At 56.9% G+C, this 27,707-nt stretch overlaps 1 protein-coding gene across 4 annotated transcripts in view; it reads right to left on the reverse strand.

Annotated features, from left to right (window-relative positions):
• Positions 1-6,239: 6,239 nt before the first annotated feature.
• CHST15 (carbohydrate sulfotransferase 15) overlaps positions 6,240-27,707 on the reverse strand; it is a 71,373-nt gene continuing 49,905 nt past the window's right edge. For all 4 annotated transcript variants that reach the window (XM_075534809.1, XM_075534810.1, XM_075534812.1 and 1 more), the window contains exons 5-8: positions 23,961-24,117; positions 12,397-12,553; positions 9,318-9,465; positions 6,240-8,428 (exon numbers count right to left, since the gene is read on the reverse strand). In XM_075534809.1, coding sequence (XP_075390924.1) covers positions 8,238-8,428; positions 9,318-9,465; positions 12,397-12,553; positions 23,961-24,117 — 653 coding nt within the window. In that variant the 3' untranslated portion in view covers positions 6,240-8,237. The remainder of the gene's footprint in view (positions 8,429-9,317; positions 9,466-12,396; positions 12,554-23,960; positions 24,118-27,707) is intronic.

Consider the following 27,707-nt stretch of genomic DNA (forward strand, 5'->3'; position numbering starts at 1 on the left):
CCCCCTGGGGCACTGTCGCTGTCTGTGCTGGCCACTCTGGCTGATGGCCACTCCACCTAGAGTGGACAGAGCCTGGAGACCAAGAAGCTAGTGGGGGGGTCACCTTGGGGGACCACCCTGGGCCCACCCCATCCCAGCAGCCTCAGAGTAGCAGTCCTGGTTGGTTGAACCCCTAATCCCTCCATCCTGGGGGGCCTCTTGCTGGGGTTATCCATGGCCCCTGGGGATTGCCTGGCCCAGGTAGGGGGTGAGCAGGGCAGACAGTTGGGGGTCAATTGTTAGTACAGAGGGGTGATGGGGAGAGGTGTCCATGAGAAGGCGGCTTCCGTACAGTGCCCAAGAGGGCCGCCAGAGGGCAGCGCAGGGCTGTGCTTCCAGGCTGCCTGGGACCCTGGACCAGCCACCCATAGAGCCAGAGCCAGAGCCAGAACCTAGCGAGGAGGCTGGGGTCCTGCTCCCATGCCCTTAGACTCGCCCTTCCACTCCCTTCTTCGAAGTGCTTTGGGGGAAAGAAAGCGGACACCAAATCAAGCCCACTGCCATCAAGTGACTTGCTTCCTCCTGCCCAGCCAGCTGACGGGTTTGAACGAACACCTCACCCATCGCACTCCCCGACTCCTAGGGGACACACAGGGAATTTTCAGAAGTAACAAGAAAGGCAGGTCTGGAAAAAAAAATGGCTTGATGTCCTTCTACCTCCCCCCACCCTGCTCAGGATCAAGGGAATCCCAGGCTGGGAGAGGTTGAAGGACTGGCTGGCCCCAGGCCCCAGCTCCCTTCTCTCCTAGTGGTATCAGCTCAGTGCTGAGCTCCTGAGGCCCTGGGGAAGGGGGTACAGTCTGTGTGCCCCAGGGCCCCCCTACTTGGTTGGGGATAAAATTTAGTGAGGCCGAAACTGCTCAAGACCACAGGAAGGTGGGAGCAGGGAGGGAGGGCAAACCCAGAAGGTCTTCCTGGAGGCTGCCGCCTAGGGCAGCCTGAGCTTGACCCAGGGCAGGGGTCTGAAAACTTCTGGAAGAGTCGATCCTGTTCCTCAGAACAATCAAAAATGATCCAAGCGCCATAAATGTACTTTTCTACACTGTGATGTACGAAATCACTATGACCTGACTAATAGTCTTTAAATCAGTGGATCTCAACCTTCCTCAGGCCGCGGCGCTTTAATCCAGTTCCTCGTGTCGTGGGGACCCCCAGCCATAACATTATTTTCATTGCTACTTCATCACTGTCATTTTGCTACTGTTATGAATCATCATGTAAATATCTGATTTGCAGGATGTATTTTCATTGTTACAAATTGAACATAATTAAAACGTAGCGATTCATCACAAAAACAATGTGTAATTATAGATTGTGAAATATTTATTGACCAAAAATTGAAATTTTGTCATGTAGCATGGGTATCAGTCTTCACACCAGGTACTCGTAGGTGGGCGTATCTGCATGTGCGCAGACCTGCCTGGAGACGGATAGAGGAGCCGTGTCTCGGTCCCTAAGATCATGGGAAATATGTTTTCCGATGATTTTAGGCAATCCCTGTGAAAGGGTCGGTCAGCCCCCAGAGGGGTCGCGACCCACAGGCTGAGAACCACTGCTTTAAATGTTTTATAAATGAAACTATGATGGTTTTCTGTTCGTTTTCAATTTTGCTTCAGAGCTGCCTGTCTGTACAGGGAGAGCAGCTGACGCCTGGAGAGTCCAAGTCTGGGGGCCACTGGCCCCACAAACCACCTGAGAACCCGACAGCAATGAACAGGTCCACTGAGTGCGAGCCCACGGCAGGCCCCTGTGCTGCGTGCGGCGTGTGCAGGGCTTTCTGCGTGGTTTCGAACTCTCAGCCTTTGGGTCAGTGTCTGAGGAAGGGCAGGAGGCAGGAAGCCTGGGTGGGACTATGGTCTATGCTCCCAGGGAGCTAGGGAGTGGGGGTAGGGTGAGGAAGAGATTGGGGGTGGGCCAGGAAACCTGCCTTGCAGGCTGCCTGGGCCCTGGCCTCTAGACACAGAGGCTGGCTCAGCTTTGGAATTTTCCAGAATTCCATGATGCTGAAAGAGCAGCTCATGGCAGGAGTCCTCCCCATGAGCTCATGGGGAGTGGGAGTCAACACGTGGTTTCCAGGGGGATGAGGGGCGGGCAGGGGAGGCTGCTGCCCTTTGCAGAGGTGGGGGCCGTCCAGGCTGGCGGGAAGCTGCCCCAATGCCCCATTCCTCCGCCCAGGTTGACCTGCAGGCAGCTGCCTTCTGGCTTGTAAGACAGCGAGGGCCCTCTGTGACCCCCCCGCCCTTCCTGGACAAGGGGCTCCCCTCAGGAACCCCTGAGGGGCTCTGCAGCCTGCTGTCCAGGTGGGTGCAGGCAGGAATGGGAGATGGAGGCCTGGTCCCTGGGAGGTGGGCACTGAGAGGGAAGGGCAGGGACACCCCACCACCGGTTCTCAATTCTGTTCTTCCACCACGGAGTTGCCCTGGAGACAAGCCCTGGTCCTGACCTCAGCCCCGGGTACTGGGGCTGGCCTCCTGCCTGGCCTCGAAGCCCAAGCTTTCTCTGGAATGTTCTCCATCTAGGAGCTCCACCCGTTCCAGGGCCCTCCCTGGAAACACTAGGGGTTTGGTGAGTCAGGGTTGAGGAGCTGAGGTTGACAGATCAAGAGCCAATGGTAAGCGGAGCTGATACTAAGGGCTCAAGCAGAAAGAAAATGCTGAAAATGTTGATGGCAACCTATGTACAAGTGTGTTTAATGCAATTGAATGGTGGATGGTTTGCAAGAGCCACCCCACCACCACAATAAAATGATTAATTAAAAAAACCCAAAAATTAACAAGACAAAAACAAAAAAGAGCCCATCGTGTCCTGATCAGCTGGAGGGGGCCAGGATGGGGTGGGTGGGGTGAGCCTCAGCTCCAGCACCTTCCTGGGGGACAATGGCACCCCTACCTGAGCTGGGGGGGTCTAATGAGGGGAGGTGATAAGGAGTCTCCCATGAAGGTTTTCACAAGCTGCTCCCCAGGCAGCAGGTCTCAGCCAAACTAACTTCAGAAACCCACCTGTCTTGTGGCAGGTGGTCTCCTGGGGGCCAGAGAAGCTCGCTGTACAAGGAACTTGTCATCCCTGGGAATTACTTCTACCCAGAGCTGGAGGGGCTCTGGCGGAGGGTGGGGTCCTGACTACTGCTTAGAAACAAGATGGCCCTTGGGGGAAATGAGAAGAACAGGAATTTGGGGATCGGATGGACGCCCCACAGCCCCGCCCCGCCCCACCCCTCCTGCGCTAAGCGCAGGGACCCAGTGATGCCCATCTCAGAACAGACTCATTCAGGGATGCGGCAGCCTGTCTGCCCCTCTGATCTGCTGGGGACACGGATGGTGGGGTCCATGCCTCACCTCCCCCCTAACCTGACACCCGCTCTGGGGGAAAGCCCCCTGGGAGCAGCAGCTGAATGCCAGCCTGGGGCATGCCCATGCATGTCCCTAAACCAGTGACAATGGGATCTTAGAGATGTGATCTGGAGGTGAGGCCAGGGGCATCACAGGGCCCTTGGAGGAGGGACCCTGAGAGAGGTGTGGCCTCTTAGCAGTCAGAGGTGGAGATGCTGCTCTGGAAGGTGGAGGGGTTGCCTCCAACCAGGGAAGGAGGCGGCCTCCGGAGCAGGCTAAAACCCAGGAATGGACTCCCTCTCTACAGCCTCCAGAGCGGGATAAATCCCAGGAGCAGCTCTCTGCTGGTCTCTGGGAGCAGAATAAACAGGGTACTGGAGCCTCTTCCTACAGACCTCAGAGCTGCTAAGCTCAGCAGCAGATCCTCCCAGAGACAAAGGATCCAGCCTGGCCGCCACTTCAGGTCTGTTCCGAGGAGACATCCAGCATGGCGAGACGGTACTTTTGCTTCGTGTTAAGCCTCTGCCTGCCCCTGAAGCCCCCCAAATCTGTTGCCATTGACCCCGTTCTGACTCAGTGGCCCTCCCTCTTTGGTACATCCAGAGCAGCAGGGCCCTAGAAGCTTTCTCAACTGCTGTCTTGACTCTGGACGGAAGTGAATCGCCAGGCCTTTCCTCCGAGCCACTGCGAGGGCACTCAGACGCCAGCCTTTCAGGGATGGGCTGACCACACTTTTACCACCAGAGGGCTTTCAAGCCACTGGGTTTGTGACCATAGTTGCAGGATCAGCAGTGAGCTCACACCCTGGGACTGACTGTCTTCTGGCCCCCGCGGCCCCCACCCCACAGGATTCCTCTTGCAGGAGTTCTGTTCCAGGGAATCCTATCCATCCAAGAGACTTCCTTCCAGTCTCCACAGGTTCGGCACCGCCCACAGTCTGTGGTACCCTGGGGAGAGTCCTGGGTCCACACTCCCCTCTCCCCTGTGCCCTCCTCCCCCAGCCTGGGAGGGCATTCCGTGAACAAAGTGCAGGTGGGTGATCAGACACCACACACAGGGTTTAGAAAGCATGGGGGGCAGGAGGGGGGGAATGAAATGCAGCCACAGGTTTATCTGGCCCTGCCCCCCTCCTTCTCACAGGTGTGTCCTGGGTAATGACCTCACCTATTGAGGGGGTTCAGCCCTGCCCTTATGGGAGGAGGCCAGCAGGAGAGGTGCTCCCAGCCGAAACCCGCTGCCTTTGAGTCTGCTCTGACTCAGAGACCCTGCAGGGTGTTTCCGAGGCTGGGAATCTTCTCGGGAGCAGACGAGACAGCCCATCTTTCTCCGAGAGGATGGTGGGTCTGGACGAGCCTCTTTGAGGTGGGCAGTTCAATGCCTAACTCACAGCACCACCAGGGGTCCACGAGGATCTCCCAGTGCCATCATTGTGTCCCCCCAAAGCAGTGGGGAGCCCCAGGCTGTGTGAGCACCACCTGGCTGGGAGTGAGACAGGGGTGCTGTGTGCCTGAGAAGCTACAGCCCTTTGAGGGGTTTGCACAAAAAGAGCATAGCAGGGACACACACGGAGTGGGGGTGGGGGGCACAGGGGACACGTGACCAAGGCGACAGCCACTTCTTCGCTGGGGAACCGGAAGCTGAGAGAAGCAGGGAGCACATCTCCCTGGGTAACTGTGGAGGTTGGATGGTTTCGTGCAACTAGACACTTCTAGCTAGGGGTGGTCTCACAAACCTGGCAACCAAGTGGCAGCTTTGGGGCACCTGCTTGGGGGTGGGGCCTTTGCGATGGGTAAGGGACTCGGGGACCCCCACCCTTCACCCTCCTTGGGACTTCTCTGGGACTGTCAGTGTCCTGCCATGCTTCCTCCAACCTTGGATCCGCGGGACCCTGCACCCACCAGCCAGGAGTCTTCTGCTTCCCGGGTCACCATTTGGGGTCACCAACATGTGACTATGAGAGCCAGCAAAGACCTTAGGGACTAGCATCAGGCTTAGGGCCTTGAGTGGGACGGGGCTGGACATCTTCTTGACGCCAAGTTGCTCCTTGAAGTGTAGCTCTTTCTTGTACGGACATGAGCCTCATGAGACTTGCTTCTCTAGACAGCCCAGTCCAGCCTAACGCAGCAAAGGTGGCACTCCAAAACTCACAGCGCCCCTGTGGGTTTCCGAGCCTGTCACTGTTGACGGGAGTAGAGGGCCATTTTTCTCCCGAGGAGCTGCTGGTGGTCTCGAACTGCCAACCATGCAACCACAAACCATAGGTAACCACTACACCACCAGGGCACTGTAGATACTAGAGTGGGCCTTGTTGGCACTAAGGACCAACCCACAGCTTCCAGTAGCCCAAGAATCCGGGGCTACACGGCACCCAGGCTGGCCCAGGGCTCCAGACCCCGAGCCCCAGGCAGCCCCTCTCCTCACCACGCTTGCCAGGCCCTAAGTAGCAACAGCCCGAATGCTTGGTGTCATCTGGCAATGAAATTCACCCAGTGACCCCAGGGCCTAGGCAGCCACGTGCCTGAGGGACCCCGTGGCGTGTGAGCCAAAGGAGCGGCAGGACCTGCAGTACCTGTGCAGGTAGCTGGCCATCCCTGCCCTTCCAGCTCATGTCTGAACACCCGGCCAGCTGGTGGGCCTCACTCAGCCACAAGACGGGCGTCCCTGTGCCGTCTGAGCCCCCCTCCTCGGACCTGGAGTGCTTGCCGCATTAGCAGACTCACACCTGAGCCCCCAGCTGTGGCACCTCAGGCAGGTCTTGACCACAGAAGTGCCAGGTGTACAGTGAGGTGGCGAAGAACTTGCACATGGACCTCCCTGAGCGGGGGCGCCCGGGCGCACTTCCCAGCAACAGGCAAACACCCACTCTGTAGGCAGGAGCTGTATGGACCAATTTAATCGTGTTAAATAGTAATATGATACAGGCGACCGTGGCTCACTGTCAGACGACCAAAGGATGTGGGGACCGCAGCCCGCCTCTCGGCTTCTGGAACCCCGAGCAGCCTCAATGCCCCATCGGGAGCAAGGGCCCTCTCGCTTTGGTTTGTAATGACTGGCCAGAGAAGCACTGGCCCAGACGGACCAGGCCCACGCGGCCGGGGACACCCTCAGAGGGAACCGCGTCAGTGGCATTGTGCAGCCCAGAGGGGGCAGACCTGCGTGTACAAAAAGATCTGTAGAATAAACCAAATAATATTGGAAAGAATACAACTTGGTAATACTTCTGTAAGAAGCAGAATTTCAACACCATATGTTGTTCCCATGCACAGGAGTGCGGCAGAAAGTCCCCGTGTGGTGGCTGAGGTCGGCGTGGAAGAGGGAAGTGTGGGCTGGCGATGACCAGGTGGTGGATGGGCAGAGGCGCTCAGCTGTGCAAGGGCAGGGCCTGGAGCAGGGGAGCCTCGACAGGATGGGACTCGGGAACGTGTCCACATGCACGGTCATGCACACACCGCCCCCTTGGGCTGTGAACACACACATCAACTGAGGGCTCCCGAAGGCCTCTGTGTGCCCCAGCCAGACTTCCAGACAACAGGGAGTAACAAAGGGGACAGCCGCTCCTCCAGGAGCAGCACAGGCCAGCCAGGCCAGGACGCAGCCTTTGGCGTGCCTTCCAGTGGCTCTGCAATCCACCTGGGTAGGGGCAGGGCAGCTGCTCTGGAAGGACAATCGAAGGACCAAACTCCTCACAGCAAGGGAACCCCATCTCCTCTGACTTCGGAGTCCAAGGCCTGGGGACTGGGGTCTCTGGTAGATAGGAAGCCCACCCCACCCCATGGCAGCAGGGGGGCTGCAGTGTCCTGCATGTGGAGTGCGCCCAGTGTGCTCAGCCCCACTCCATCATGTCCAAGGCCATGCAGCCGGGCCGTCATCTGCCAGCCAGACCAGTGAGAGGCCCAGAAAGTCCCACAAAGAACACGGCTCTTGCCCATCTCTGTCCAAATGCGGGCGCCCCACCTTCAGTCCATGCTGACCTCCCACATCACACTAGGGAGTCAAGAAGAGGTCTTGATGGCTCAAAGACACTGGGCCACGCCATAGTGGGTCTGCTCCAACAGGAAGCACAGAACCAGGCCAGCCCTCAGACCCGCTTCCCCTCTCGCTGCAGCCTGGAGGTTCCTGGATTTTCCACTGAGAGTTCACTTCTGATGTGGCTCGCGCTGACACTGGCAAACAAGGTTTCTCTTCAGACCAGACACTGGATCAGAACCCGCTCAGTCGTGGTCAGAACAAGCGCTGCAGCCAGTGAGGTGCACCTGGGGTTTGCTTTCCACACCCTCCTCCGCGGCGAACACAGAAAGGCCAACTTCACATGCAAGGAAGGAGGCCAGGGGCCCGGGAGACGTGCTGCCCAAACCCAAGGGACGTGTGGCTCGTTTCAACAGGGACAGTCATGGGGCTCCCTCTGAAGATCCCGGGGCTGGCCCTAGCACAGAGGGGCAGATGGAAGAAGCACCTGTGTGAGTCAGTTGTGCCCCCATGTGTTTGCCAAGCACCTGGAAAGCTCGGGTTCTGACCAGCCCCACGGCGTGGCCTCTGGCTGTTGAACCTGAGCCCAGAGCTGGACACCCCAACTCGCCTGCCACTGGAAGCAGGAGCCACGGCGGCTTCTCCACGCCCAGCCACCCGGGCCTGCCACAGCCCCGAGAACTGGGTTCTTGTAGAAGTGGACTTTCAGTGGAGCGCCACCGGGCGGGGACAGGAACCCTGCAATGGGGATAATGACACTGGGGCGCCGAGCAGGAAAGAAGCCTCAGCCTGGGGCTCTTCCCAGTGGGATTGTAACAGCTCCCGGCCAAAGGGGGACTGGAAATCACGGTGGCAGCGCCGAGCCCCTCACTCAGAACAGGGCCAGCAGTGGGGACCAGGCCCTCACGTCTTTTTCCAGGTGAAGGCCTCGTCAGCCAGGACCTGGGCCAGCTGGGCATTGAAGGGCCCGTAGAAGTCCTGCAGTATCCGCTGTGTGACGGGCCACATGGGCCCCAGGCTGCGGTCCTCGGGGCGCCGTGTGTTTGAGGCGGGGCTCTTGGTCATCAGGGCTTCTTGCTTCTCACTTAAAGGCCCTGGAAGGAGAAGAGATGGTGAGGCAGGCGGCGGGGCAGAGAGGGAAGGCACTGTACAGGCCCCGCTCTGCCTGGGGGCAGGGACTGCTCTTGGAAGGAGGAGCTCTGAGATTAAAATCCCTGAGCCTTCCCCCTTCGGAGGAACTGCCCCGGGGAGGAGAGAATGTGGGGGGACCCAGAGGGGGCCTGGGACTCAGCTTGCACCTGCAGCTTACCCCCCTGCTTTCCTTTCTAATCACCTTCCCTAAGACTGGAGCCCTGATCGGGGCTCAGGTTAAATGCCTGGGGCTGCTAGCCGAGGGGGTCCCACCCACAGCCACTCCTCAGGAGAAAGACGGGCAGTCTGCTCTGTACAGACTTACAGGCTCAGGAGCCCCTTGGAGCAGTTCAGCTGTCCCTCAGTGTCACTGTGCTGCCTTGGCCACCCTGCCTGTGCCCTCTGCAGCCAGTCACTTAACACTGCTGACCTGGCCCCTTGTGGGGAGCAGCTCAATGCCATACGTGATGCCTCCAAAGAAAGGGGTGATCTCCGCCATCAGTGTGAACTAGGATTCTGAGGCTGGGGAGGCCGACAAGCCCTGGCCACCTGCCAAAACCCAGCCACAGAGGTCTAAGGCCAGGGGTCCCCAAAAACACATGAAACCACAAAGTGCCTGTCTACAACCCCCTCCAAGCCCTAGGTTCTCTGGCCCATCCACCCTGTTCCCCTGGGGTCTGCATGTACCCTAGGGTGACACCAAGCCAGCCCCCCAGCCCAGTTTTCTGTTGTCTGAGCTGCGGCTCCAGTGGGGAACCAACCACCTACAGTCACCCAGGTCTCGGGAGCCCCTCAGAGACAGTGTCCGCACACAGTTCGGCCCCTCCTCTCAGCAGCGGCCAGCACCCGTACCTAGGTCCAGAAACTGGAAGACCCTGCGCATGGTGGCTCTGACGTTGGACGCGTGGTCTTCGAGGCGCAGGACCAGGAACTGCTCCTTACTGAAGACGCCGAGCCAGTCCAGCAGGTACACAGCATACAGTCCGACTTGCAGCCTCACCTGGACACAGAGGAGATGGTGACAGCAGGAATGAGGACCGGAAGACACTTGCCCGAAAGTGACAGGGTGTCATCACCACACAGGGTCATGCTGGCCAGGGCTGTCTGCAAGGGTCCTGCTCGTGTTCATTCACAGAGGGCTTCTGCGCTGCCCGGGTGGCCCATGGGTCGAGCCTGGCCACTGCGAGTCCAGCACTATCAGAGCAGGCCCAGGCTCCACGGGGTTTTCCATGGCTGGCCAGGGAAGCAGGGCGCCAGGTGCCTCTTGGTGGCCTCCAACCACCAATCAAACATGAACCTGTCATGCATGGAGCCCCGCTGAGCACTTCTGAGGAGGCCTGGATGCAGCCATGGCTACTTTCTACTGACACGCCTCCTGGTCCACCTCCCACCCACCACCCACCACCCCACACACACCTACTCCACTCAAACCAAGCTAGCTGCAAATGCCAACACCGAGTTCTGAACTCTGCGGGCCGGGAGTCAAGTACCCAATCAGCAAGGTAAGCATGGACTTTCTTGTGCTTACATATTAACCTGCAGGGAGCAGTTCACCTGGGTCTCCAGCATCTTTGAGGGGTGTTGTGCTCAGCTTGCTGGGGATGGGGTGGGGGGGACTCCATCTCTGTTGAGGACAGGGAATTCGAGAAGGAGCCTTTGGCTCAGGAGAGACAGAAGCCGTCCAGACCTCCAAGTCGAGTCTTTGATGTGCAGAGAACCAGGTGCAAGTGTTGACTACAGATTAGTGAGCAAGCAGCAGGAAACCCTGCTTACCTTGCCTACTGAGTGATCTGACACTGCTGAGGGTCCCCACTCCCATCTTCTTCCCTCCTAGCTCAACCCAGGGGTCCCAGGAAACACCTGTCAGGGCCCGTGCAGGCACCGAAGTGTCATCTCGCAACTCCTGTGCTTGTCTTCCTCTCCCCGTGCAAGCACGGCAGGAGGTGAGTTCTCTCTGAAGTTCATGAGCTGCCTCCAGCCCACCTTGCACGCTCGCTCCAAGAAAGAGCTCAAGCCAGCCTGATGCTAAGGGGAGAGTGGGTCCCCGCTGGTCAACAACAGGAAGCAACCAGGAAGCCGGCCTTGAAAAGTATTTCTATTTCAATTCTCCACATAGGCTCGGGCCCAGCCTGGAGCACCTCAGCCTGGGAGAGAACCTCAGCCTGGGGAAGGACTATGGTCAGAGGGAGGTCTCAGCCCGGGAGAGGAGCGAGGCCCGGCAGGGAGGGGCTGGCAAAGCTGACTTCCTCAAGGAGCCTGCCCTTTCTGGAAGGGAAGGATGGGGAGTTTGGCACAGGCTGGGGTGCCTCGCGGTGGTCGTCTCTGTGGCGGTGAAAAGCACCTAAGAAAACAGTTGCCCTTTCAACCTTTCCATGCACACAGGTGAGTGGCCATAGTACCCACCCCCCCACCCCACTGCCTGCAGGTTTAGGTGGTGTGGGCTCCTTCTGGTGACAGGGTGCACTCATGCCTGTAAGCAGGCTGCTGCCTCCATTCCAAGCCATGTCCTTTGGTAAAGCTCACGAATTCCCCGATTTTCTCTGCATGGAGTTTTACAAACTAATGGCAGCAACAAAGGGCCCTGGGGCCAAGGATATTGTCACCAGTGTTGGACATGACCGTTTCTGTGACCTCTATAGCTGCAGGAACACACGGGGACATGCAGGGTGGGGACACAGGAGAGATACAGGCAGTCTCAAGTGCCTTGGCTGGTATTGCCTTCAGCCTGACCCCAGAGCTGCCCCCTAATGACAGACTCTGGCCCTAGGTAGAGAGCTGGAGTCCTGCCTGGACTGGCAGCAGGCAGGAGGGGCCAGGAGCCTCAGGAGGACAGATGGCTTCTCCCTGTCCTGCATCTGGTGCCCTGCACAGAGTAGGTGCCCAGTGTCTACCCAGAACAAGCCAAGCCTTGTAAACAGGGCTGACAGAGTTCAGGCCCCACCTCCGCCGGGCTGGGAGCAGTCTCCCAGATGTGACTCCTCCCTCCAATAAGGAAGGCAAACTCGGTGCCATGGACCCCACATACCGGGGTGGCGAAGGTCTGGGTTCAGCAGGCTCCAAAGGTGGCTTGGTGGCAGCACCAGCAACCAAAGCAAGGCATGCTGGGCGCCCCCCAGAAAGCGTGCACGGTCTCTGGTTTCTCCCAATGACCCCACCCCTGGCCGACTTGACCAGCTAGTCCCACTCTTCCTCCTAATTGTTTTTTAAGCCTCCATGACTTCCTGCCCTCTGCCATGGTCCCTACTCAACCCCCAGCTCTCTTGAGGAATGGTCTGTAGCCCCACCCCTCCCCACCTCCCTGGCTTCTCCCTGTCTAGGCTTCACCAGCCTCACCCACCTCGCCCACCCACCTCAAACAGTTTCTTTTCCTGTTCTGCCATGCAGACCAGGCTGAGCAGAGCAGGGAACCACACCGTCCTCACGTGGGGAGAGGGGCCCTGCAGGAGGGGTCTCTGTGATAGCCCTGGGCCACCCCTGCCTCTCATCGCAGACAGTGTAAGTCGCCACCCGCAGCGTCCTAGGCACTGGGGGCAAACCAAGCAAAGGCGAAAGCCAGGCCCTTTCCCGAGGGGCAAGTGAGTGGAGGGGCGTGCACGATGCTGCTCTGCAATGGAGAGCCCAGGGGTTGTCTCAGGACAACCTGAGGGCGGGTGTTCCAGTGCCCGTGGGCCCACACGGCCGCCGGTGCTTCCTGGGGCACGCTGTGCTGGGCCCTTCTCTCTCTGAAGGACAGTGCACTGGGAGTGTGGGTGATAGTGGGTGGGGGAGGGGCGGGGCTCAGAGGGCCCCTCTGCAGGCCACGCACACATCTGTGACTGGGGCCCTGTGCACTACTGTGCACACGCAAACACAGTCCACAAGCAAATGGTGTGTTTCTGCGCTCAAGTCCAGAGTGGCCTGCGCCCTGGCGGCGGCGGCGGCACCCACGTACCGGCATGGCGTTGTTCAGCGTGTTGTTATAGACGCAGGCACGCAGCGAGCAGTCCAGCACACAGCCCTCAAACAGCTGCAGGGCCTCCGCCACTTTCTCGTGGAAGTCGTCCGCTGATTTATTCGAACTCGCAAAGTAGAGATAGTCTGAGTACAGCCTGCAGAGACAATCAGAGGGGGCTCTCAGCACCTGTGGGCGCCAGACAGCACCATGGAGGGGGGGGGGGGGAGAGAAAATCCCAGCCCACCGCTTCCAAACCAGGCAGAGGCTCCCACCTTGTCCCACATAAGCCCCTGGCATGTCTGTGTGTCCGTATGGTTGCTTCAGCACACTGCGCCGTGACTGTTAGGGCAAGGGGCATGTAATAGACCGATCTCTATAACCACACATCTGCCAAGAGAGGCTGGCAAATCATGCACAATCACAGGGGCCAGTTCCCCTGGGGACCCCGGGCCCTTGCCACCCATGTAGCTGACATTACGGGTGGGGAAAGCGATGTGCAAACACTCCCACATGAGTGTGGAAACGCCCATCAGCTTAGCGTGTTTGCCCAGGTCCCCCCGCCACTGCGACGCAGACCCCGGGTGCAAGCAGCCCTGTGCTCCCTCAGCTTCTGGGAGTCGGTCTTAGAGGACTAGATTGGCAGGCCTTTCTTCCACTCAGGGAAACATTAACGCACAGTGCAAGGACCAGTCAAAGCGTTATCCCACGAGGGTAAGTCCAAACGTGTAAGGCTTTACTCCACATAAAACACTTATCAAGGTGTCTGCTGCAACCAGTGGATGGCTGCAGACACGTCCTCTCAGGGATGCACATGGTGCCTTCAGAAACCAAGGCTCAACCCAACTGTGGCTCCCAGGGGGATCTGCTGGGCCCGCTCAACTCAAGGCAGAGAGAGGAGCTCAGAGATGGCGACTAGTCCGGGGGTGGGGGTGTGGAGGGGGGACAAAGGGGTCCTTCTGAGTTGACCTATTTTCTCCAAGGATCCACGGCCATCGCAGGGTCGCATTATGAAGAAATTTTAAGAAATGGAAAACTGCATTCCTGAGAACAGGCCAGGCGACTTGCGCCGAGGTTTCTTCGTTTGTTTCACATCAGGAAGGGCAGAACGCCGGTCTGCAGTCACCTCAGCAAACCCTCCAGGTGCCCAGTCAGCAAGGACGTGGGCAGGGCTTGCTGCACCAGGACGATGGCCTCCGCCTCCTGCTGGGATTCTAACCCCCAATCCCGAGGAGGCCTAGAGTTCCTTTGGTCAGCACCCCTCCCTCCCTGAGATCCCAGAGCCACAAGGACGGTGACCATGAGGACCACAGCCGCAAGGCCAGGTGTCCGCGTAGAGGAGAAAAGGAACCCAGAACAAAGGGTCCAGCTTTCAAGGGACACTGCAGGGTCTGCCTAGACCCTGGGGCTCCCACCCATCAGAACGGGTCCAGCACACATTTCTGTGATCCCTGCCCCACCCCCAGTGGCTCTCTGGGAGAAGACAGCAGGCCCATAATCTTGGAGGCCTTTAAATCGCTCAGAAGACAGTGGGCCCCTCCAGAGTAAGAATCCACCAGGACCCCCGAAGCTGGATCCAACAGCTGGCACAAACACTACAAGTCCAGGTTGGAGGAGGTAAAGCGAAATGCCCACGCCTGGCATTACAATCAACTCTGAAACAGGAGGCGGCGCCGGAGTGAATGAGGCCAACATGAAGCTGTGCCCCCGGTTCAGCTGGCACTGACTGCTCACAAGCCATCCCAGACCCGCAGGCCCTGTGGCCGTCTCGGGATGCATTACCAGTGGTACGGCCACAAGAGTGTGGGAGGGAATGGGTCCCCTTGCAGGGCAGACACGTGGGAGCGACACCATCTCCAACCAGCAGGCCAGTGGGGAGAAGGGTTTGATGGGGGTGGAGGGATGGGGGTGACGGTTTCCTCTGGAAGGACAGCCACTTTTGGGGCTCCCAGCCCCCATCCTGTAATGCTACCTCCTCCTCTCACTCCCCAATGCCGCCTCCTCACCCCCTGCACAGATGAGTGTCACATTTGGCCGGGGCTGTTTCCAATAGTAATTCCAAATATAAGCGCGCACACTCTCTGGGCCTTCTGCGCTGTGGCTATTTCCAAGTCTGCTTCTACAGCCTGTGAGGGCGGGGTGGTGTTCATGTAGGGGGGGTGGTGGTCAGGTTGGAACCCTGCTTGGGGGAAGGCAGTATAGAGGCTGACAAGTCCTGACACCCCCCCCCCCCCCGACCTGGGAAAGACCTCAGGGAGAAAGAGGCTCTGTGAAGGGTTGAGATGCAGACATTTTGGTGAACAATGGAGCAGCTAAACCCTGTGCCACCGGGCCTGAGTTCCAATCCCTGGGAATGTGGCATTGCTGGGAAACAGGAGCTCTGGCATAGTGGTGATGCACTGGGCTGCCAACCCAAGGTCACCAGTTCAAAACCACCAGTCACTCCTTGGGAGAAGGAGGGGGCCTCCTCCCCCATGCAGAGGAAATCGACTCAGGAACTCCTGAGGGCAGCTCTCCCTGGACTGCTGGGTTGTTCGGGGTTGGCATTGACTCAATGGTAGTGGTGGGGGGTGGTGTGGTATGGTATGGTATGGTATGATATGGTTTGGTTTGGTTTGGAAGGTCTGTGCAGAAACAGCCCAGGGAAGATGAGGTGACATGGGTTTGGGGTGCTCACACAGGCCTGAGACCCCCGAGGGCCATGGGAGCAGACGGCGGACAGGAGGGCACAGCTTCCAGCCAGGATCGCCCACCATCCCAGTCCTGCTGGGGAGCTTTGAGCGTCCAGTCCCCTGACCCGGGAGCAAACAAGCACCTGCTTCTCAGCCGCGTGGCTTGTGGTGCTCTGCCTCAGTAGCCTGGGGTCCACGCCACCCGTCCCTCAGGACTATTACTGCCAAAGCCGCCTCCTTCCCATATGCGATGGCATTTACCAGCAGCTGCTCCAAGCTAGGCCCACGATCGCCATGAAACCAAGAGCAGCTACTAGTTCTGGGCCCTCCCCGGGGGCCAGGAGTCCTTGTGGAGATGGTGATAAAGGTAGCCTGAGCTCCTCGCCTCGGTAGTGTCCCTCCAACAGCCTCCAGGTTCACACCACGCAACAACCTCTGATACAGGGCCATCCTGACTGAGCACATGCATCTCTCCTACAAGGACAGGGGCTGCTGGCCAGGGCCGGACAGAAGGCCTCCCTGCTGTGGAACCACAGCCTCCCCTAGAGCTTGCCCTTGGGAGGCGCTGTGGAGCCGGGCTGGCCGGCCAGCCCCTCAGAGGACTTATCCAGGTCATCGTCTTGCTTTGTGCTGGATCTGGACCCTGCCTCCGATGTGTCGACCTCGGGTTCTTTGGATCGGAGCCAGTGGCCTGCCATATTGCTGGCTGGTCCTGGAGTTTGTCAGTCATCTGCCACCTGACCTGATGATTTTGGGCTCATCGCCCCCCACAGCCGCACAGTCAGAAGAAGCTTCCCATCTAACATTGAACCCGTGGACAGAGACACAGAGGCAGAGAGAAAATGGTCATGTACCGACAGAGCAGAAAGGGGGATGCTACTGCTGCAAGCCAGGGGCACTGGAAAGGCAGGACAGGGTCCTCTGAGTCTTGGCTGCTGAAACCCTGAATTGGAATTCCTGGCTTGCATGCCTGTGAGGCAGTACATTTCTATCCCTGGACCACTGGCTTGGTGACAGTTTGCTATGGCAGCCTTGGGACATCAGACACACGGCTGGCTGGTGTGCCCTGAACTGTCACCTCCCCCACACATCCAGTCAACAGTCTCTCTTTCACCTGGCTGCTCCTCCCTGGGAGAACCGCCCTTTCCCAGCCTGCCAAGGACTTGTAAGCATCCTGAAGACAGAGGTCATGTTCAGCACTCCAGAGCTCTGCACACCATGGCCGGCACACCCAGCTCAGTGGGTGGCCCTCCTGGGACCAGCCAGCCAGGGAAGGAGGGAGAAGTTGGATGTCACATTGGACAACATGGAAGTAAGGCTAGCGTGGCCACTTCTAACCAGGTGACATCAGATGGGAGACTCGGTCCTTGGAGCCCACATGCCTGCCTGGGAAACAGAAGCAAGGCCCAGCGCTGGGGCGGTTCTGTATCAGTGGGAGATCTTCTTACGGCCTAGCCCTGCCCTTCGCCTCACGTGACTCCACGAGGGTGCCAGCGGGCAGTCTGCCTGCCAAGGTGGGTGAGGCACTCAGCACATAACATATTCGCTTATGATAAGAGGCAGTCCTTACAGACCTTCCACCTGCCCAGCACCGCTACGAAGTGAGGCCATTTAATCCCACAACCCTGGAGATGGGTCTCTGCCCTCCCCCTGCCTGAAAGGAGGAGGGTTCCTGGTGGTGCAGTGGGTTAAATGCTGGCCTGCGACCTGGAAGGTCAGTGGTTCGAACTCAACAGCTGCTCCACTGAAGAAAGCTGAAGCTGTCTGGTGCAGACGGACTGCCTAGGGCAGAGTCTTGGCAAGCAGATCTCTTCGGTCTCACAAGGTCAAACTGGACTAGATGGGGTGGGCTTTGTGATGGAAGAAGAGAAGAGATGAGGCACTGAGAGGTGAGGCCGCCTGCCCAAGGTGGAGGGATGGCAGACTGCCCGGGGCCCTGTCTCAACCCAGCAGCTGTCCCCCTAACCCCGCCACAGGCCCGCCACACACCGCCGGACAGGAGGAAACCAACGACGCCAGGCTTCCTGCCCACAGCCTGGGCCCATCCTTGCAGTGGCCAAATGACCGAGAGCATCTAAATGGATGCATTTCATTAAGCTCTGCATCTGCTCATGGTTCACGGTCATAAGGAGATTAATTATTTAACCAGTCCACTGGGCTGCTTAAAAAACCCGTTTCTACGAGCCCAGGGAGAAAGCAACTACTCAAGTTGCAAGGCTGGGCGGGGGAGGAGGGGGCGGTGGAGGGAGGGGTTGGGCCCAAACTCCTTCCAATTCTTCTCGGAGCCACAGTCTCCTTCCCTCAGGAGTCACCATCCTAGATGGAGGACGCCCACGTCCCGGTTGCCTGGGCAGAGCGGAATCCAAAGCAAAAGAAGCCAGTGTAGGCCCTCTCCCAAGGACCCTGTGCAGAGAGAGGTGCCCCTGGGGTGGAGCTGTCACTTAATGGAGGCCGGAGCTGCCTCTGCATCAAGAGCCCTCTGCCATCAACCAGCCTCACAAGGAGAAGCAGAGGCCACCGTGGGAAGCGCTCAGAGAGAGCCGTCTTCTCCACTTAGGAACCGGGAAAATGAAGAAAAATTCTGCTCATTGTCATCGGCAGCTTTGCTTTAATTAAGTGGACCGATTTAGCGGATGCATGCTTGGCTGTGGTATTCAATCGTTATAACCTCCTACACAGAGAAACGACTCTTGAATGGCCCCTAGGGCCACAAGAACTCTCCCACCCAGTCCTTCCCACCGCACCTCTGTTCTCCTCCACAAAGCAAAAAAGAAGTGGGGGGTTGGGGGGGGGGGCGCTTCTCATTTGCTTATTTCGCTGGGCACTTACATGAGCCCGATGTGACTTTGCCCACAATTACCATGGGCAGCAGTGGCCCTGCGGTGGAACTTTCAACTTCCAAGTGGGCGACGGGCCCCCTTCCTGGCCAGGGGACTCTGTGCTCATGGAGACCTGCGAGTCGCGCGACTGCGATGCTGACCAGGTCTCAGCAGGGTTTCTCTAATGAGACAAGGATGAAAGGCCTGGCGAGCTGCTTCCCAGAGCAGCCCAGGGTCTGACGCACTGTCAGGGGCTGGCTTCGCAGTATCACAAGGCAATCCCAGCATGGCCAAGCCCCTATGCCAGAGCAACTCAGCCAGTCAGGGTGAAATGCAAATCTAGCCCAGAAATGAAATGCTTGCCCCTTTTCCTCCTTGAGGCTAAACTGTGGAAGGAAAACCACAGTCTGGCCCAATCCAACTGGCGGCAAGCAGCCCCGGGAATCTCCCACTTGCACAAGTTCAAGGTCAGGGGTGACCAATGCGGGCCTCGGGCCCAGGATGCAGTTATCCTACTGGGAACTCGGGCTTGGAACGCTGGTTTGTTTCTTCAAGAGTGATCTAAACATACATTAGCTCCATCATCATATGTGTCTGGGACAGGCAAGGAGCCAGCCCTAGCCGACAGGCCATGAGTCATGGGTTTCAAAAGAGAAGGCATCCCTATTGTTCCACATTTGCACACAAGGTGAGGAAACAATGAAGCAGCTGCCGCTGCCCGTAACACAGGCAGGAAGTAGACGCACTCAATTCCAGCCTCAGGGGGTGGGGGGTGGGTGGGGGTGGAAAGCATTGCCTGGGCCAGCTGCTGGAGCTACCCGGTCTTGCCTCCTTGACTCCTCTCTGAACTTCGGGGCCCTGGGTTCTGGAAGGGGTGGAGAGGGGAATCAGAGAGGACAGGTATGACAGGTGACTTCTGATAAGGCCCCTGATGACCCCACTTCCTGGTGTCCACACTACGCCATCCCCTCCCCTGGAGGACAGGCTGGAGCCAGTGGCTTGCCTGTGGCCAAAGTAATACCCTCCAGGTGGAAGGACATCGCTTTGTGATCTGGGCACAGAAGACAGCAGGTTCTGACTTACGGGCGTGCATCAAACAAGCTGCCCACATGCAAAAGGACTGAGGGCAGGCTCCATCCATCAGCTCACAGACAACAGAGCTGCGCATTCCAACTGCCCGTGAGGAACCAAATGTTCCCAACAACCACGTGAGCCTGGAACGGACCCTTCCCCAGTCAAGCTTTCAGAGGAGGCCCCAGCCCTGGCCAACACGTGGGCTGCGGCCTGAGAAGGAGGCCCTGTGAGAGGTGGGGGGTGGTGTCTACCTGCCGGGACCCCTAGGAACCTGGCTACACTGTGTGGTTCCCCCTGGCTGTTCCCTAGCAGTGGGTAACTGATCCAACTAGTGACCCCATGGTGATGGTTAAGCTTTTGCATCAACTTGATGGGGCCAGGATTCAGTGGTTTGGCAGGTAAGACCTAGTCATTTCCTCTGATGAAGTCTCCTGGGTGACCTGCTTGGCAAGAGAGGTGGGCAGTGTGGGAGAAGCACGCTCGCTCATCTGCCAACCTCCCCTTCTCTGGACTTGAACCAGCGGCCTGCCTTATCGCCTGCTGGTCCGGGGCAGCAGCAGCAGCAGCCTGCCATCTGGCCTGCAGGACCTTGGATTCATTCACCTCTGCAGCCAGAAGCCTGGCACAGGACGGGGTGATTTTGGGCTTGTCCACCTCCATAGCTATGTATGTCAGGAGAAGTCCCCCCACTGGGCTTTTGACCCAAAGATGGGGATTTTATCACCTCTGCAACTGTGTGAGCCATTTCCATGACATAAACAAACGCCTCCCTCCCTCTCTCTCTCTCAATATAGATAAACACATGCACACGATGGCATTGAATAAGGAAGATGAAAGAAGAATCGATGTGTTTGAATTATGGTGCTGAAGAATAATATTGAAATTACAACGGACTTCTAAGACTTCCTCTGTCTCGGAAGAAATATAGCCAGAATATTTCTAAGAAGCAGGGATTGGGAGACTTGGGCTCATCTGCTTCGGACGCATTAACAAGAGAGACCGGTTCTGGGCAGGCAGTGGAGGGGCAGCAAAAGGAGGCGTGTCCGCAACAAGACAGGTGCCCATGAGGGGCTCAAGCACAACAGCTGCGAAGATGGGGCGGGGCCAGGCGGGGCTGTGTTTTGTTACGCAGCAGACTTATTAATGGCCGTGATGGACTTGACGGCATCTCACAACAACCACACCCAAGGAGACCCCAGCTGATGGCGTCCAGGACCAGCTGGCAGTCATTCGCCCAGGATGACTAATAGAGACCATGTATGTAACAGAATGAGGCAATGCTGGGTCCTGTGTCGCCCTCACAATCATGGATGCTCAAGGCCGTCACGGTGCCCATTGTGCCCATCCACTGCCTCGGGAGAGACCCCTTGCCTCACTGACCCCCTACTTCCCCACACGAGGAGGCTGCCTCCAGCGACATCCACTCCAACAACGGATCCCTCTGATTGCGGGTCCAAAGAGTGCAAGTCAGACAAAGCTCTGCTGTGTGTGATTCAGGGGGTTTGGGTGGCTAAGTCATTCACCAGCCTTCCTTCCTAGTCTGTCTTAGTCTGGATGCTCCACTGAACCCTGGCCTCCCTGGGACCCCTGCAGGGATTGGACGCACCAGCAGCAGAACTGCCAGCTTCACACAACAAGCTGAAAGAGAAATGACCGGGTCAGTCCCCTCCTCTGCCTCAGCGCCACCCAGTTTGTCACCAAAGAACCAAGGCATCTTGTCTGACAAAGTGTGAATTCTCAGAGGCATGGGTCTCCTTCGTCACACACTGTGCCTGCCAAGGTGGCGAGGCTCCACAACTCCCAAGTGAGGCATGATTTCTGCCAAGTTGAAGGCCAGGGAGGCAAGAAAGCCTCACTTTCCGTTCCGAGGATAAATAAAGCATTCTTCTAAGACGAAGAGTCGTGGTGACCACTTGGGTTACCACATCAGAGCCAAGGTCAGTCCACGGTGGCTCGGCCCAGCACTGGCGCAGGCATCTGGCCCTTTGCGCACCCTGCACCAAGTCCCCTTCATGTGCTCATGTCCTGAGAAAGAGGGACAGACTCAAGGAAGAAAAACACGCCCAGGGGAAGCCGACCGGCAAGACGGTGGTGCCCTGCCTTCTCTCTGCACAGCAGGTTCTCCCACTTGGCCCCGGGGTCTGTTTCCCGCCAACACCCAGCTGGTGGCAGACCAAAGGCTGGGACAGACACCCCTGAGAAAGAATGTTCCCGCCAAGTGCAGCTTGGGACAGGGGCCAAGCAGCTGTAAAAACACCTTAGCGAGTGGTGAGGGGCTGGCCCAGGTGCTGGCCTATCCTTCTGAGGCAGACCATTATGTAAGCCTGTCTGCACGAGAGCAACACTGCTCTGTGTCAGCTGCCCACGTGGGGAGGAAAGCGCCAAGCTCCCGCCTCCGAGTGCGTGGGAACCTCCAGGCGAGGGCGGGAGCTGCCCCAAGGCCAGCACTGCCTGGGATCAGAGGGAAGAAAGGATTGCAGAGGCTGGAAGACTCACAGAAGGCAGAGCGGGCTGGGCCAGTGGGAGTGGCCCCCAAGTCAGCAGAAGTTGTCTGCTTTAATGGGGGCCGGGGCAGCGTCTGAAGAGGGGCGTGAGACCTAGTCTGAGGACTCCAGGAAGGGGTGTGCACACAGATTCCAACTGAGGGACAAGCGGTCAGGGCGACCTTAAAGCACAACATTCGGGGTCCACGATGTTGAAGGAAAGAAGCAAACCTAAAACCAGACTCCCGCAGCAGTTCGCTGCTATCACACACGCTCACTACTGTTCATGTACACACACACACACACACATACACGACCCTGCTCGTTGAGCTCACCTACATTCGGGGGGTGGGGGGGAACCAACAAAACATCCACAAGAAAACACACCACACTATACAGAGTTAACTCTAAGTGAGAGTGTGTAAGCAATTTTTCCCTTTGTCTCATAAGAGGGCACTTTGAAAAATTCGTGGAAAACAGAATGAAAAGGTAATGGAATGCTCCTGTGTGGGTTCCCACTGTGCAAGTAAAACACCACAACAAACATGTACTGTTGTTTTGACAAGTGGCAAGTAGGTGGGGCCAGAGAAGCAGGCTGTGGAAAAAGGAATGGGTCGGGGCTTAAACTGAGACAAAAAGACACAAAGGGCTGGTCCCTGTCTGGGGGTCAGGCAGGCTCTCAAAGGCTGAGACTCTGGTGTACGGGAAGCAATGGGACCAGTGGGTGCTCCCCGAAGCCAAACATGGACTTGAAGTAAGGAAGAATTTTCCCACCGGGCTGAAGGGCTTTCTTGCATCTTGGAGGATGCTGGGACAGACTGGGCCATATCTCTGATGGGGGTGGGGGAGGGAACACCGGATGAAATGATTTCCCCTAAGAGTCTACAGTCCTAGCAGGCATCATCAACGGTGATAGCGCTGGGCACTGGCCGAGCTGCCTCTGTTCAAGATCCTGCCGGCTCTGCTCTCCACGCTGGGCAAGCCCTGGCCGTTAAGACAAAGCAGCTCGCTCCAGCATCTGTCTCCCTTTTGGCTTCTCCAGCAAAGGTTGAGAATCACACACAGCCGGGCACTGACAAGGCCCTACGGTGAAAGAGAGACATAGAGCCCAACCAGTTAAAGCTGCGAGGTACACACACACACACACACACACACACACACACACACACAAATGGGTTTGCAAGTCCCCACTGCACCCAAAGGAGGAAGCCCCCTCCCAGGTCCTCAGGTCAGATTCACCAGAGGCAAAAGGCCCAAAGGTCACAATAGCTAAGAAAACATCCAGCAATTTGTTTAAACACACTGAGGATTGCCCTGAGAACAATATTTACATAAGAAATAGCAGTGACATAGCAAGTCAAGTTGGTTTATTTAAAAAGAGAGGCGGGGGAGGGGGAACACAAACCTTGCTTGTGTGGAGAAAACTGCTCTCCAAACTGACCTTTCCCTTCAACACGGGCACCGTGAAGCCACCGTGCATCGGTGCAAACCCAGGCAGACACGGAGGGACAAGGGGTACATTGAGAAGCCCCTCACCCCCCTCAAAGCCAGGATCCTGGCTTTCCAGTCATGTGGAGTGACCCATCCTGCTGAGGCCATTGCCTTCGGGTATCCCCTTGAGCCCTGAAAGACCTGATTCCTAAAAGGCACCTTTGAGACAAACAATGGCCCAGATCCTCTTGGGAAAAATTCAGTCAGTTTCCAGGAAGCAATCTCTGAGTTCAGAGTAGCAGCCGAGCCGTATTTCCAGTGCATCAGTAACACGGTTCCCTGCGCTTCCGGACAGTCGTCTATGAAAACCCTTCCTGAGCCCAGAGCTTCCTTCCACAGCAATGCCAAGAAGCCCTGGGAAGAGCGCTTCGAGGTTCTCCTCTTGCTGGACACTCCGGTCACCTCAACTCACACTCCTGGATGCAATCAACATCCATCTGTTTTTATTACGGGTTAAATATGGTTTTTTTTCAGTCTAACAGTCTGAACCCACTTCTAGGCAGTATCTAGAAGTGACAAAAACATAGTGTGTATGGGTGGCCACCAGGGAGAATGGGCACGGGGGCTCCCGCTGAGGGCACTGGGCTTCAGTTTGGGTTGATTGGCAACAGACGTGGTGACGGCTACACACGTCGGTGAGTGCGGTCATAATGCCACCAAGCTGTGCATTCCAACAAGGTGAATGTGGAGATTTTTAATTACTCATACTTAAACATATATATAATTACATAGGTAGAGAGATAGGTGTATATGTATGTATCGCTTTTTCCTTGGGGGAAATCTAAGCTGTGTCTAGGAGTCTCCCCTGTGATGGGCCCACCTTCCTGTCCTGTCAGGTCACTAACAACTGACCCCAGCAGAGGAACATGTCACCGCTCTCCTTTGGGTGGGGCATTTGTTTCCAGGCACCCACAGTAATAAACTGGCTCAGTCTAAGTCTCAGAGACACGTTGTGGGGGGCGGGGGGGCAAATATGAAGAGTGCGCGCACAAGCAGGGCCTGGGCCGCCAGCCCTGCAGACTCACCGCTCCACGGGGTCCCTGAGCATGACGATCAGCTTGGCCTGGGGCTGGATGGCGCGGATGAAGTCCTGGACCAGGAAGGGCGGCTCGCCGTCTGTACCGTTCTCGTAGAAGAAGGTCCACGCGTTGTTATCCCACATGGTGGACGCGCTGGCCTCCCCTGGAGACGGAAGCACTACATGTGAGAGACCGCAGGGCATGGGGCCCACGAGGGTCCAGGATAGAGCGTCCCGTAGGGCATCGGGACGCTGAGTCTGTCATCCAACCCTGACAGATGGGAATCCACAGAGGGCAGCGCCCCCTCCATGCGGCCCCACTCCATCTGGAAGTGAAGGCCCTCTCCACCACACCGATGTCCCTCGTCCCCACTCCCCACTCTTGACTGTGCATGAAAACTGTCCCAGCATCAGGCTCCTGTTTCACAAATTCACTGTGTGGGGGCGCGCAGCTTCGGGGGCAGCCGTTCCGAGGGCCGGCTGAGAATAGAGAGCAATAGACGGCTGTCTTCAGAACGGTCAGGGCTGAAGGGGCAGGGGAAGGGGCCTTCGTTAGGAAGTGGGACACCCCTGGGCCTTTGCTTAAAACACAACAGCAGGTCAGTCAGTGAGTCACAAGGGAAGGACCCAAGGTTCACGGACACCCGGCCTCAGGGGCTGAGGTCACATTTTGCTAACCCAGAGTCTCCCAAACAGGCAACACCATCCCCCTGGGGGGTGGGCTGGCAAGATCCAGGGGGGTGGGGGCTTCACAAGCAGACACCTCCACCAGATTATGAGCTAAGGGGGTGGAGCGGCGAACTCAATGGCCTGCTAACTGGCAGGTCAGCAGTTGGACACCACCGGCCACTTTCTGCTCCCGGAGATGGACAGTGTCTGAAAGGCGCCGGGGCAATTGTACTCTGTGCTACAGGACCGTGATGAGTTAGGTCGGACTTGATGGCAGTGAGTTTGGGTCCTGGCTTAGGGAGATGGTACAAATGTTTACAATTTCTGGGGTGTAAGTCTTTATGTTTCTCCCTCTGAAAATGGGTGCTGTAGGTCAGATAAGTTTGGCAACCTAAGCCCACAGCCACCTAGTTTATCGATCACCCACCTATCAGATCTTATAACTGCCTATCCCCTCCCCTCACACAACCACCCACGTTATCACCTGTCTATCACCCATCACCTACCCCACACAACCACCTACTTGTCTATCATCTACCTATCACCCTGCTTGGGCTGCTATCCCATCATCCTGCATGCAGCTGGCACTCAACCAGTGCTGACTGAGAAGACAGGGACACGGTTCTCCCTAAAAAACACACTGCCATTGAGTCGATGCTGACACAAAGCAACCTCTTAGGGCAGGGTAGAACTGCTCCCATGGGTCTCGGAGGTTGTAACTGTTCACAGGAGTGGAAAGCCTTGTCTTTCTCAAGAGGAGTGGCTGGTGGTTTTGAACTGCCGACCTGTGGATAATGCATAACCACTACACCACCAGAGTTCCTGACACAGTTTGAGTCCTTGTTTTATCGTGACCTGTAGGACTGAGGGGTGAAAACTTTAACCACCCCATCGAGGATGTGTGTGTGTGTGTGTGTGTGTGTGTGTGTGTGTGTGTAAGGTCAAGACAAAGACATTCTCAATGATGCCAAACTTTCCCAGACAACTGCATCCGCTCCCTCTTTCATTTTCAGGGCAACCACCTGAGATTTAAGACAAAAGGCAAACCAACCCATCAATTACATGCTGCTTTCCTGACATCTTACACAGGACAATCTGACATCACAAAGCCCCTTATTCAGGGGAAATGGAGCCAGAAGCCTAGGTGTCTTTGATCAGTGATAGGGCCATGGAAATACTGCAGGAAGCTGGCAAGTCCTAGTTATCCTGCTGGATGCAATCACACCCAGGTGAGCTTCTGCTCCAGTCTTTTTCGAGAGATAGGCCCTGGGGTACAGAAAAGACAGTCAATCAAAGTCCTTTGAATGTTCCATTCACAATAAACACAGAACTACAAAAGGGAAGTGTCTCAATGTGAATTGCATAATACCTGTCAAATCTCAAAAAAGAACTGATTCTACAACCACAAAAGTACTTTTCATCCATCTGTCCATTCATCCTTCCACCCATCCATCCATCTACTCATCCATTCATCCAGCCATCCACCCACCCACCCATCTCTTCATCCATTTTCCACTCACCAACCCATCCGTCCATCTACTGCCATCACCCATGCACCCCTCCATCCGTCCACCCATCTATCTATTTTCCCATCTATCCATAAACCCATCTATGTAGTTCTTATTTGTTATCTGACATGTGCCAGGCACTGGGCTCGACATAGAGAATATATGAGTGAAACAAGATGGATGTGGACCTTCCCTCCCTGAATCCAACCATCAAGAAGGCAGATCACACAAGTATTTCCAACACCACTAGAGGATGCTGTCGCAGGACAGGGTGCCACAGGAGTAGACTCAGGAGCCTCTCAACATGCCTGGAGCACCAGCCCCACAGAGCCTGGCATTGGAGTCAACCTCCTTTGTGGCTCCAGCTGTTTGCACAGACCATTGAGGGCAGTCCCTCCTGACTCGAGGCCCACGATGATGAAGACTGAGGCAGCGGGAACACTACTGAGTCACACTGTCAGGGTGAGGAGGGGTGTGGGACCGACCTGGGCCAATGGTCCATCCTACAGATGAGCACCATGAGCTAACTCACAAATGCCAGGACCGCTCTGTCACAGCACAGTCCAGCCTAGTGGCACAGGTGGCGAGGTAGAGACCAGCTCTCCATGCTGCCTGCCCAGGGTGAGGCCACCACACAAGTCATCAAACTCTGTGCTCCCCACTCCTAACCCTTAGCAGCCCACCAGAATGGAGTAGCCCCACGGTAACAGGGTGTCAAGGCTGTGAGTCTATGGGCACAGACTGCCTCATCTTGCTGTCATGCGCAGGCTGCCAGGTTCGAACCGCTGACCTTTCAGTTAGCCGCATAATACTGAAACCTACTGCGCCACTTGGGAGCCTTAGCATCTGGTCTGATCAACTCAACTCACTGCCGTCGAGTCGATTCGGACTCCACATGGGATTGGTAAATGTAAAGATAGTGATCTTCTCTTTCCTTGGCTCTTTAATCTGGTGGTGGGCCTGGTGTGATGGATTTGACCTCCACTCCCATGACCCCTGTGGCAGAGCAGAACTGCCCCATAAGGCTTCCTGGGCTTTCATGTCTACAAGAGAAGCACTGGTGACACAGAGGTTAAAGCACTTGGGTGCTCAGCAGCAGGTCCATGCAATGAACCCACCAGCCAAATTGCAGAAGCAAGAGGTGGCCCTCCACTCCGGTAAAGACCAAGGCTTTGAAAACCCGTGGGGCAGATGGAGCGTGTCCCACAAGGTTGCTGTACGTCAAGACTGGCTTGGGGACAGTGTGAGTGTGTGTGTGTGTGTGTGTGTGTGTGTGTGTGTGTGTAATCTTTTCAAAAGCAGATCACCAGATCTTTCTCCATCAGAGTCCCTGGGTGGATCCAAACTGCCAACCTGCCCATTAGTAGCTGAAAACAAACTAGGGCCTTCTCTTGTCATGACTTATCTCGTCTCCATTTGGAGGTCCTTCGGAAAAACTCACGGTCACCGAGTCAATTCTCACTGACACTGGCCGACCCGACCAAGCAGAGGGGTGCGGGCCCTGCGGGTTGGGCAGACCCTCAATCTGTACGAGGGCAGGCAGTCTCATCCCTCTAGGAGGCGAGTTTCAGCTTTGT

This window comes from Tenrec ecaudatus, chromosome 16 (assembly GCF_050624435.1).
Source record: "Tenrec ecaudatus isolate mTenEca1 chromosome 16, mTenEca1.hap1, whole genome shotgun sequence".
In the NCBI taxonomy this organism is placed as follows: domain Eukaryota; kingdom Metazoa; phylum Chordata; class Mammalia; order Afrosoricida; family Tenrecidae; genus Tenrec; species Tenrec ecaudatus.